We start from the raw sequence: 12,459 nt of genomic DNA, 5'->3' as shown, positions 1-12,459 counted from the left end.
TTCAAATACTACAATGAGACCTTCGCTCTACTGCACATTGACATCTACACACTTGTCAAAACCCCAACTTTCATCCTGGAAGTTTTCACCTGGGCACCAGATGAAGGCATCCGTGTATATTTCAATGGAAGTTACCGGATGTGTGATTTTCGCCGCTTCGCAGCTATGGGTCCTTTCGGGGCATCTGCTTATACGCTGGTAAAAAAATTTTCGAACTTTACTTTCACTTGTCCGCTACGACCGAGCATGTACTATGCGAGAGTGGAAACTAAGTCTATAAGTCGAGTTGCTCCTATCCGACTGTTTTATCGGCCTAACAGGATTGCAACGATTCAAGTGACGGCTGGCGAACAGGATCCACCTGGGAACTTCACAAAAAGAGGATTTGCTTCCGTGGTCCTGACTTTTAAGAAAACCTGTTGAACTCGAAACAAATGCTGGGGGACAAACACTGAGAAAGATAATTGCTATCCTTGTCAATGTAAGTAGTAATAGTATTACAATCTTAACCTTAATAAAACAAACAATATCTTAAAGTAGAACATCTTCTTGAATTCAATATCGACACGTCTGTGCTTGGATTGGCTATCGATACTTAAAATCTAGAGAATTTTTAACTTCAGGTAAGACGCTGACACTTCTTAAACGAAATTCTTACGTGTGTTGTTAACCATCCGTATTGGTAAACACCACTCGTTACTGCGCTAATAATAGGAAGGTTCCAAAATTTTGGATTGGATCGCCGATGTTGAAGACCACCCTTGCTCTGGGATCGGACAAACAGCTTTGGGATCAGCAGAATAAAAGGATCTGAGCCCGTAGAAAGTTATCTTATGACTTTCGTCTGCATGACCTGGGAAATAAAAGGACTCAACTTTGACAAGGAAGTTAGTAGTTTGACGAACTAGGACATCATCGATGCGTACGGTTTTAGAGAAGTCGTGTAGGATTTGACTGGTCGAAGGACGATCCCTTGAAGCCTGCCCCCGGTATGTTTTCAAAATCATACTGGGGGATTTTAAGAGCCAAGCCGGAACAAACCCGGTATACGGATCCGTTGGCTTCCATACTTTACATAAGAATATTAATGAAAATGGACTGCGGATTATCCACCGAGCAATGACGCACGAAATAGTTGTTGTGGAGGGTCTCCAGACGAGACCACTTTCAACTGTCACTGCTAATCGAACGCCGCCACTTCTCAGCCTTGATGAATGTCTGAGCATATAAGGGGGTCAATGTAAACGCGTACCTCAATCTCGTTAGCATCCTGCTTTCAGCTTAACTAACAATACCACCTCAAATCGCCTTTGACAATCAGGTTGGGGTGAGTACTGAGGCCATCCAAGACAGAGGTCTTCATAACACCTGCAAGAGGAAATAGCTGTCGCGATAACCGCAGCTGGCAGAGATGCTGGGAGCGAAGCATCACAAATGACCTTCACAACCACTTGAAGAACATTATAATTGATACGGCCGCAAACACACTTGGCCTCGGTCGCAAAAAAAAACGGAATGACTGGTTCGACGATGAATGTAAGCTAGCAACGGAGCAGGAGAATGCTGCATATCGGGCTATGCTGCACATTTAAAGAACGCGGGCACGCGCGTTGACCTATCATGAACTTAATCGGGTGGAAAAGCGAATTCACAGACCGGAAAAGGGAGCCTGGGATAACCAGCAAGTCTGTGAACTTGAAAAGTACAGGGGATTGGCGTCCCCGAGGTGCCCGAGAAAGTAGTTCTGTAGACTAAACCAAACAAACGAGGAGATAGTGCAAATGGAGAGTGAGTTGGCTGTTTAGACGCAGCACGAAAATACGCCACTCGCCCCAGCGTCCAGCGAAGAACGCAACAAGGGCTGAAGAACCCGACGGGACATCGGGATGCGCAGACAGAGGGGAGGACCCGCAAAGTGATGCGGCACCTATAACGAAGACAGCTACCCACACAGTACCACGCAGAACTATAATTGCGGAAAGGGGCACAGTGGAAACGGTTTCGAATATAAGCCGAGTGGGACTCCTGTCGACAACTCCGCCATGCTATTAACATAGTATGCTGGTCCCAAGCCCAGATAAAGGAGGAGGGTTCGAGGCAACGTACTCTGTACTATCCTCAGTAAAACAAAAATAAAATGCTGAGATCAGGGAAAGAGATAAATAGAGTATAGTTGGAGTTATTCTACTATGCTAAATCCTACCTGATCTCTCTTGGTGACAGGCCCCGCGACAGGTCGACCAAGAAAATGCATAGAATGTCGTTACAAACATGATCATCGGATTGAGTCACAAGACTCGGAGAAATGCTAGGGCGTCCACCTCAGTGGACGCGACAGGACGGGCCCCAGTCCTGTCGAGAAATGGGCAAGGGTTCTTGACGCATGGACGGCGTCAGGATGTAAGCAAGTTAGTCCGCACACAACGAATAAAACAAATACGTATCTGCACGCTAAATGCTGGTACCCTAACTGGAAAGACGGAGGAACTCGCAAGAGCCCTTCGGAAAAGGTGCATTGACATCTGCGCTCTGCAGACCCGATGGTCTGGTTCCAAAAGCTGCGACATTGAACGCGAACGCGGTAAAAATGGCTACAAACTTCTCTATTTTGGTAACCCACACACTCAATATGGTGTTAGCATTGCCATCTCAGAGGGTTTCCGTGATGCCATTAAAGAAATCGAACGATTTGATGATCGGCTGATGAAGCTCATCAGTATATCAGCTGGTCGACATTTGGAGCAGTTCCACCAGTCAGCGCAACTGAAGTCGAGGAGGCAATAAAACAAATGAAATCGGGGAAAGCAACAGGACCTGACGACATCGCATCTGAGCTCTGGAAAGCGAAGAGCTGGGACCCAACACTGTGGCTCAGTGAATTCTTTAATCGGGTTATTCAGGAAGGAAAACACCATCTGACTGGCAAGAAAGTACCACTGTTCCAATATGGAAAAAGAAAGGTAGCCCAGCAGAATGTTCAAATTACTGTCCGATCCGGTTACTTTCCCATACCATGAAGATTTTTGAACGCATTCTTGACAACCCTATTCGCGAAATCGTTGAAATAACCGTGAATCAAGCCGGATTTGTCAAGAACTGCGGAACTACTGACGCAATACACGCTGCGCGGTTACTCATGGAGAAACACCGTGAGAAGCATCGCCCTCTTTACATTGCCTTTCTGGATCTAGAGAAAGCGTTTGACCGTGTACCACACGAACTCATTTGGTATGCTTTACGACAACACTTCGTGCCAGAAAAACTCGTGCGCTGGGTTCAATTGCTCTACCACGATCCGAAAAGTAAAGTTCGAAGTATGGCGGGTGTATCAAAACCGCTTCGTGTCTCTGTTGGTGTTCATCAACGAAGCGCCCTCTCACCACTCCTCTTTGTCCTTGTTATGGACACCGTTACACGGGATAACCAACGTCCAGCGCCCTATACACTGTTTTATGCAGATGATGTTTTCCTAGCATCTGATAGAAAAAATGATCTCGAGCAACTTGTTCGAAAATGGAATGATCGCCTCATGCAACACGGTCTCATAATGAATTTAAACAAACTGAATTTTTGACGACCGATCCCCATGAAACAGGCACAATCACTGTCAGCGGCACTGATCTGCCCAGAACTGAGGGATTTAAATACCTCAGGTCAACGCTATCAGCCAATGGAGAACTGCGTTATGAAATTGCTTCACGAATTAACGCAACCTGGATGAAGCGGCGTTCCACAACTGATGTCCTTTGTGATCGAAGTATCAACGAACGTCTCAAATCTAAAATTTACCGGAATGTCGTCGGTCCAGTCGCTCTCTATGGTTCTGAGTGTTGGCCGACCATAAAAGACAATGAACGGCGTCTTGCGGTAATGGAGATGAAGATGCTACGTTGGACTAGTGGCGTCACACGTTTAGATCACATCCGAAATGAGGATATCCGCGATCGTTATGGGGTTACACCGATCGTGGAAAAGTTGTGAGAGAGGCGTCTTCGATGGTATGGTCACGCAATTCGTGCAAACGAGAATTCACTTGCCAAGATTGGTCTAAACATCGAAGTCGATGGTAAACGACCAAAAGGCAGACCTAAGCAACGGTGGCTTGATACGCTGGGTGGGGATTTGAAAGCCTCGAGATTGCACCCAGATCAGGCATTCGATAGAGCCAAATGGCGAAGCCGATCACGCTTGTGAACGGGACAAAGGCTGAAAAAAAAGAAGAGGGACTCCTGTCGACTACTCTGGCGCAAGCTGAAGAGGAAAAGTTTATCAAGAAATGCGCGGTAGTTGTGAAATGCATGCGATCCGCTATGTCCCTCGAGAAAAGCGACAGCAAAGGGGTGAAAAACGAGCTAATGGAGCAGGAACAGCTCTTGGACAAAATTTCACATTACAGGCGAACATGGAGAGTAAGAGCAAATCCAGGAGGAGCAGAAACAACCGCGCCTCCCGATGAGAACACTACGAGTTCTAAACGAATCGCAGACAACCCAATGCAGAGCAGAGGGAAAAACGAAAGAAGGAAGGGACATCTGAAGGAGACTTCACTCAGGTACTCTTCATGAGTCAAAAGAAGAATGCAAAAAGGGAGAAGAGGCAACAACACGCCGCGTCATCGAAAAAATCTCTGCTTAAGGCAAATACGAAGGATGGAGCACAAAAGGAGAAGGTGGAAGACGAAAGGCAAAACTTTTGCGGAAATACTCAGTGAAATCCGTTACAAGATCAAACCCGAATATAGTGCAGCAGAAGTGTCTTCCAATCGTAAAACGAAGAGTGGTAGAGTCTTCGTCGAACAAGGCCCGAGAACAACAAATAAAGTTACGTTCTGTGAAACAGTCAAGGGGTTCCTGGAAGAGAAAGCTTTGGTTTCCCGCCAGGAAACTTCTTTAGAAATCCAAAACCTTGACAGCCTCACAGAAAAGAACGAATGTCGGAAGGTAATCAATGTCCGGATTGGTATCACCTTTGCGAACTCTCGAGGCCAAAAACTCACTCTGGCGGAACTTGCAGAGTAATACACGAGGAAGCTTCTAAACAGTGGGAAAATCAGAATTGGTTGGGTAGTGTGTACGAATCCGGGCCGCCACAACCAAATGTTACAGATGTTTGGATTGTGGGCACACGTCCGCAATCTGTCGGAGAGTACGTTGCACATAGTGTGGGGTCTGGGCGGTGTCCAGTCTTCAGAGCAGAATTGGAAAGAGCTAGGACACGGTCAACATGATTCGTATCCTACAAATGAATATGCACCAGCACGTAACCGATTCCGAGATGAGATACCTCTACCACTGCCATGTGGATTCGGGACGGCATCTTCCTTAGGGCTTTTATCCAAGGTCGAGGGAACGGCTTTGTCTGGATTCGGTGTTCAGAGATAACGTTTTTTACTGTCTATCTTAGGCCGAATGAGACGATGCCGGACTTGCGCGTTGATGCTTTGGAGGACGCTATCTTGGGCTGAGATGGGCGGATGCTGATAGGGCGTGACTTCAATGCCAGAGCACTTGAATGGTGCAGGCTCCACACAGACTCCACGGGGAAACGAGTTTTCGAAATGGCAGCGAGAACAGGATTGTTAGTTCTAAACACCAGATTCACCCCAACATTCCGGAGACCATGCTGCGAGGGAAGCATTCAAGATGTACCCTTCGCGTTGGAATCACTGGTATCGCTGGTGGATGGGTAGCGAGTTCTGGAAGACTTCTCGGCAAGCGACCATCAATACATTGCCTTCGAAATGCTGGACACAAACTCTCTGTGCGCTTCCCCGGCGCTCTTTCTGTGTGTGGATCGTCACGAAAGTGAACACCGGGAGGTTTGTCTAAACTCGAAAGGCTCGAGGGTGCTCCCGGGGATGGTTTCGCTGCAGCCGACACTGTCGTAAATTCAATTATGAACCTGGTAACAAGGGCCTGCGGAGCCTCCATGCCCAGGACGGTATGGAGACGTGGCAAACCTTCTATGTATTGATCGACGGTGGAAAATGCAGAGCCTTGTAAGGAGTGTCACTGGCTCCGGCGCTTAACACAACATTTAAACGACCGGGAGGAGGCATGTACCATAATGACGGAGCACAAATCAACCAAAAGGAGACTCCGCAGTGCAATAAATAAGAGCAAAGTTAGCAGCTGGCAGGATCTGGTTGACGGAGTGAATGGGGATCCGTGGGGACTCGGTTACAAACTGGTAACCCGAAAAATCGAGATTCTGCAGCAACCCTATTCATTTAAAGCCGACGCATTGTACGGGTACTATTGCCTGCGAGCCCACTATGGGATGATGACGTCGCCGTGGAGAGCGCGGAGGACTGTCCACTTTTCTCCATAAAAAAGTTGGAGCAGACAATCCTCTCTATGAAAAGCAAGAAGGCGCTTGTCGAAGTTATAATACACAATAGCTTTGTCCCTTAAATTTCTCATCTTTCGATAGTTTGGCTTTTGCTTTCTACTCCTCCTGAGGACAATAAGCAACTGGAGTTTACTCAGTTTATTGTTCGCTAATAATAAATAAATAATATCGAACAACATCCCTACAGTTTTTTCTTTGTTTGGCTAGGAGGGGCAGATAAGGAGGACGATCTTCAGAAGGTCTTAGTGTTCCAAGGGGATTGACATTCTTTCTAGTCGGCATCCCGATTTACCAGCACCAATCGATAGGAAGTTTGAAATACGTTGGAGCAACAGGACAAACTGGAAGAGCGTGGAAACTGGTGGAGCGTGGAACCAACAACCTCAAACGGCACTGGTTAAAACAATTCCTATCTAGGGTCGAAAATCACAACCGATAACAGATACGATGATGAAATCCGTGCACGGTTGTTGGCAGCCAACAGAGCCTATTTCAGCTTACAAAAACTGTTTCGCTCGAAACGTCTCACCATAGGGTCAAAGCTCTTACTGTACAAGACAATGATCTTACCAGTCCTCATGTATTCCTCGGAAACTTGGGTTCTTAGCAAGAAAAATTGCGAACTCTTGGCCGCGTTCGAGAGAAGAATCCTCCGAAGAATTTTTGGCCCCCTACATGAGGATGGACAATTCCGTAGACTACATAACCACGAAATCTATAAGCGACACCATGACCGTCAGATTGTGGATAAAATCCGGCTCAATAGGTTACGGTGGGCGGGTCACTTAATCCGTATGAATGAGGATGATCCAGCCCGGAAAGCCTATAAAGGCAATATCTATGGTAGAAAATAAAAGACATGGCAAACTCTGCCTGAGATGGAACGATGGCTTAGGTCGGGACTCCAGACAGCTTTTAGGGATATGGAATTGGTGGACCTCGGCGCAAAACCGAGAAGTCTGGAGTTACTGATTAAGGCAGGCCTAGATCGGATACCAGTTTTTGTGCCGTTGATGATGATGATGATGTCTTAGCAATACGGACATACTTAATGGGATCTTTTTGGCCGATGGACAAAACGTGAAGACTCCGCATTTCATTTGTTTTTGGAGCCATTTCTGTGTAAAAATCACCTGGGGGGGGATCTATCTATCAATTTGCATTTCCTTTGTTGTTACGAATTTTTTCGACCCAAAATCAATGCTGTTCGAAATTAAATGTCATCATTTCTTCAATTGTGGAGATACAGCCAGTTTAATATGAAAGCGTTTGCATCATCAATCTCTGCTGACATGCCCGTATATAAGCTTTAAACTGTGAAAAAATGGGAAATGGGAAAATAATTATTGCTGATATGGAAAGTTTCGTAAGCTCGATTCATGTTGCAATTTTGTATTAATTTAGATTGACTTGGGCTGTCTGGTTGTTTAGTGTTGTTTATACATTTGGAAATGGTGACGAAGTTTATTTATTCCATAATCCTTTCTGCGTTGGTTGTAGTTGGTAGACAGGTAAGACTTCTTCCAATTTCTATTTCTTCTGTTTAATACTTTTGGAGGTTCCTTGGGTGGTGGCTCTTCATGACAATCGCTTATATGCATAAAAATTCTTTACAAGAAATTAATGTGTTAAATAAATATTCTTCGAATATTAATTGAAGTCAAATACATTTACAGAGGTGCTACACTGTGGAAATTAGCAGCGGTAGCGTTTGGTTCGAACGGGCGTATGGTACTGTTGAGGAGACTGTCTTTAATGCGACATTGATTGAGTTGAACATTGGCTTATACAAAATTGTCAAAATCCCGAGGTTTATCCTCGAAATTTTCACCTGGGCACCGAATGAGGGCATCCGTGTATTTTTCAATGGCAGTTATCGGATGTGTGATTTTCGCCGCTTCGAAGGTATGGGTCCTTTCGGGGCAGCTGCCTTCAAGGCGGTGCACACATTTTCAAATTTGACTTTGACGTGTCCAGTGCCACCAAACATGTATTATGCGACAATAAAAGCTGATTTCTTGAGTCGAGTTGCTCCCATCCGACTGTTTTATCAGCCTAACAGGGTCTTAGTTATTCAGGTGTCGGTTGGCGAACTGAATTCACCTGGGAACTTCACAAAAAGAGGATTCGGTTCCATCACCCTAGCTTTCAAAAAAAACTGCTGAATTCGAAACTGCTGCTTGCTGGGGGCGAACATAGAGAAAGATAATTGTCCTCGTTATCATAATAATAACATTTTAACCTTAATCTTAATAAAGAAAAATATATCTTAAAATGAAATAATTTTTCTCTCAATATCGAGGCTTCTTTCCTTAGATTAGTTATCGGTATTCAGATGGTTGAGACTTTCAGGTAAGACACTGACACTTTGTTAATTGAAAATCTTACGCGTTACTTTACGCTACGTTAAACAGTCGTACACTACCCATTGTAGTGGATTCTTCTCATTTGAAGGGACTGCGATAATAGCACGAGATGCATGTGGAAGAGAGTTGGGAACTAAAAGCTAGGATCCGTGCTGATGATGAGATTTTTATAATTGGGATTGCGAGTTATCGTCTGGGTTGAAGACCACTTTTTTTCAGAATTGAACAATCGGTTTTGGGATAGAACCAGATTTCTTCGGAACAGAAAGAAGGTGGTGGAAAGACGGGACCACTTTCAACCAAATTGACCATGTGCTGATCGAACGCCGCCACCTCTCAGCCTTGATGAATGTCAGAACGTATAGGGGGGGCAATATAGACTCGGATCACTATCTCGTTGGCATGGTGCTCCGAGCTAGAATAACAACACCACCCAGAATCCCCTCTAACAATCAGGTGAGAGTTAGCACTGAAGCCATCCACAATACTGCCCTCCGCGACTTCTATAAGAGGGAAATGGATGCCGCAATAACCGCAGTCAACAGAGGTCCTGAAGATGAAGCATCAACAAATGATCTTCACAATCACCTGAAGAACATTATCATAAATACGGCCACAAACATACTTGGCCTCAGCCGCAAAAGGAGTCGGAACAGCTGGTTTGACGATAAATGTGAGCTAGCTACGGAACGGAAAAATGCCGCATACCGAGTAATGTTGCATTCTCAAAAAACGCGAGCACTTATCGCGAACGCCGGCGAGCGAAGAAGCAACTTCACAGACGGAAAAAGGAAGCCTGGGAGAACCAACAAATCTGGGACCTCTAAAAGTACAGGGAGCAACCGCACCAGGCCCGAAAGTTTTACTAAAAAGTGAGCAGGACGAAGCCTTATATACATCGATGCTCATCCTGCCGAGACAAAGAGGGAAATTTGATTTCCGACAAAATGGGCATATTGGAGCGATGTGTTGAGTATTTTGATGTGCTACTGAACAACCAGAACATCGGCGATTTGTAGGTCCCGCCAACTGAAGACGACGGACAAATATTCCCACCACCAAGTTTAGGAGAAACAGTCCGTGCAATTCATCGGCAAAAAAATCATAAGTCGCCAGGAGGCGATGGAATTACAGCCGAATTGGTTAAATATGGAGGCGACCAATTACACCAAGTGGTTGATCAACTGATGCTCAAGGTATGGGACAGCGAATCAATGTCTGTCTATTGGCAACGAGGCATTATCTGTCTCATACATAAACAGGGGGATATCACACAGTGCAACAATTATAGAGGTATCACTTTGCTGAGTACCATCTATAAGGTATACTCCGCTGTCTACTCCGCTGTCTTGCTAGCCCGGATAGCGGATACGCTCAGAACATCATTGGCTCATATCAAAGAGGCTTCACTCCACGTAAATCAGCAACAGATCAGATTTTCTGTGTGCGACAAGCGATGGAAAAACTGTTGGAATATGGACACCAGTTGCACCATCTTTTCATCGACTTTAAAGCCGCCTACGATAGCATAGCCAGGGTAAAACTGTACACGGCCATGAGAGAATTCGGTACCCCGACGAAATTGATAAGATTGAATAGGTTGATCCTGACCAATGTGCGAGGCCAGATCAAAGCAGCAGGATCACTCTCAAAACCATTCGACATCGACAACGGTCTACGACAAGGGGATGCCCTATCATGTGTCCTCTTTAACCTGGCCCTGGAGAAAGTGATCCGTAATGCTGAGGTAAATGCAAGAGGTACGATCCTCTTGAAGTCCACCCAACTATTGGCCTATCCTGACGATATCGACATCATGGGAAGAACGACCCGAGACGTACTAACTGCCTTCATCCAGATCGAGGAGGCCGTGATTTGCGCAAGATCTTGGGCTGCACATCAGTGAAAGCAAGACAAAGTATATGGTGGCAATATCAGCACCGAAAACCAACCAACCAACAATATCAAACCGCACTGGTCAAACGGGAAGAATAAGGATAGAAGAATACAACTTTGAGACAGTTGATAATTTCTCCTATCTAGGGTCGAAAATCATAACCGATAACAGGTACGATGATGAAATCTGCGCACGGTTGTTGTCAGCCAACAGAGCCTATTTCAGCTTACAGAAACTGTTCCGCTCGATAAGTCTCACCATAGCGTCAAAGCTTTTACTGTACAAGACAATGATCTTGCCAGTCCTCATGTATTCCCCGGAGACTTGGGTTCTTAAAAAGAAAAATTGCGAACTCTTGGCCGCATTCGAGAGAAGAATCCTCCGAAGAATTTTTGGCCCCATACATGAGGATGGACGATTCCGTAGCCTACATAACGACGAAATCTATTAGCGATACCATGACCGTCAGGTCGTGGACAAAATCCGGTTGAATAGGTTACGGTGGGCGGGTCACTTAATCCGTATGGATGGGGATAAGCCAGCCCGGAAAGTCTATAAAGGCAATTTCTATGGTAGAAAGAGAAGACAAGGCAGACCCTGCCTAAGATAGAGCGATGGCGTAGGTCAGGACGCCAGGAAGCTTTTAGGGATATCGAATTGGTGGACCTCGGCCTACACTGGATACCGGTTGTTGCGCCGTTGATGATGATGATATGCTACCACCAAAGCTGTATTCAATATATGCTGCAGAGGTGAAACTAGTGTCAGCTATTGAGTGCCACGTCATTCAGACTGCCACAACTGAGCTACGCTAGAACAACTGTCGTAATGCGCTATATCAGCCAGCATATGCTAATGCACAGTATTAGCGTCATGATCTTGCAGGAACCCTTGGCAGTCAATGGCTGCGTTAGGAGCTTGTCTGCCGACATACGGTCGTTCGTATCGACCAAGGCAACAGTGGAAGGAAGAAGATTGAAGACGTTTTGTCAGTGAGCATAGCGATAACCCTTGAGAATGGTTTCTTAGATATGCGAAGGGAGTCGGAGCCACGACATTTCGGTGTTATTATTTTCACATAGCGTAATATTATTAGTGCCTTGCTGAGTGACCTATTTCTGAGATCTGATCCTTCGGTATCCCCTAGCAGTCGCACTGAAAGTGAGGAAGAAATTCTTTCTCTGCAGTGTTATCAGATCGAGTAGGGCATGTCGAGGTCCAGGACTCTCATCACATAGCTGCAATAGAATGACCATCCCACCTAATCTCTAGTGTTGAGAGGCGATTCATCGCACACCCATTTATATTGAACTTAATGAGGGATGAAGTGATGCATGAGCTTAGTTCGGTAGGCGAATGCATTGCTTATACGGATGATCTCCTCATTCTTGTTGGGAGGAACAGTGGGCTTGAGCTCATGCAGCAGAACTTGGTGCAGATATTGAAACGAAAATTTTGAGATTTGTAAATAGATGGCAGGAGCGTTGGGACCACTCAGGAAAGGGCCCAAGGATACACAGGCTGATTCTTTCCATGAAGGAGGGCTGTGAAGACAGCATGGGGTGGTTAAATATAATGTCACCCAATACCTCTATATGTTTGCATTTTACAATTCACCCAATTGTACACAGTTGAACACTCAGAACGTATATTCTCCCACTATCCGAGATTCATGGATAAGCTGAGAAACCTAGAGGAAACTTTAGGTGAAGCACGATGGTGAGGACAATGCTGACATCGCAGGAAAATTTAGACGCAATGAACTCCATGATCGTATACATCAAAAATCAGCACAGAAAAAAGACTCAAATACACAGGTACCAAATGGAATTTTCGCTATCTGAA

General features: G+C 45.4%; 1 protein-coding gene across 1 annotated transcript; it reads left to right on the top strand.

The window, feature by feature from the left end:
* Nucleotides 1–7,745: 7,745 nt before the first annotated feature.
* Nucleotides 7,746–8,540, top strand: LOC119656191. The gene is made up of 2 exons (XM_038062546.1): nt 7,746–7,862; nt 8,028–8,540. The coding sequence occupies exons 1-2, from the start codon at nt 7,803–7,805 to the stop codon at nt 8,514–8,516; spliced, it is 549 nt and encodes a 182-aa protein (XP_037918474.1). The 5' UTR covers nt 7,746–7,802; the 3' UTR covers nt 8,517–8,540.
* The last annotated feature ends 3,919 nt before the right edge of the window (nt 8,541–12,459 follow it).

Source organism: Hermetia illucens, chromosome 4 (assembly GCF_905115235.1).
Source record: "Hermetia illucens chromosome 4, iHerIll2.2.curated.20191125, whole genome shotgun sequence".
Classification (NCBI taxonomy): domain Eukaryota; kingdom Metazoa; phylum Arthropoda; class Insecta; order Diptera; family Stratiomyidae; genus Hermetia; species Hermetia illucens.
The sequence above is the reverse complement of the archived record's forward strand: the minus strand, read 5'-3'. Positions and strand labels throughout refer to the sequence as shown.

Excerpts from the sequence above, each read along its gene's own strand:
- LOC119656191 (XM_038062546.1), top strand. The coding sequence starts at position 7,803 with ATGGTGACGAAGTTTATTTATTCCATAATCCTTTCTGCGTTGGTTGTA. Across the intron at positions 7,863-8,027 it reads TGGTTGTAGTTGGTAGACAG|AGGTGCTACACTGTGGAAAT; the intron begins GTAAGACTTCTT and ends ATACATTTACAG.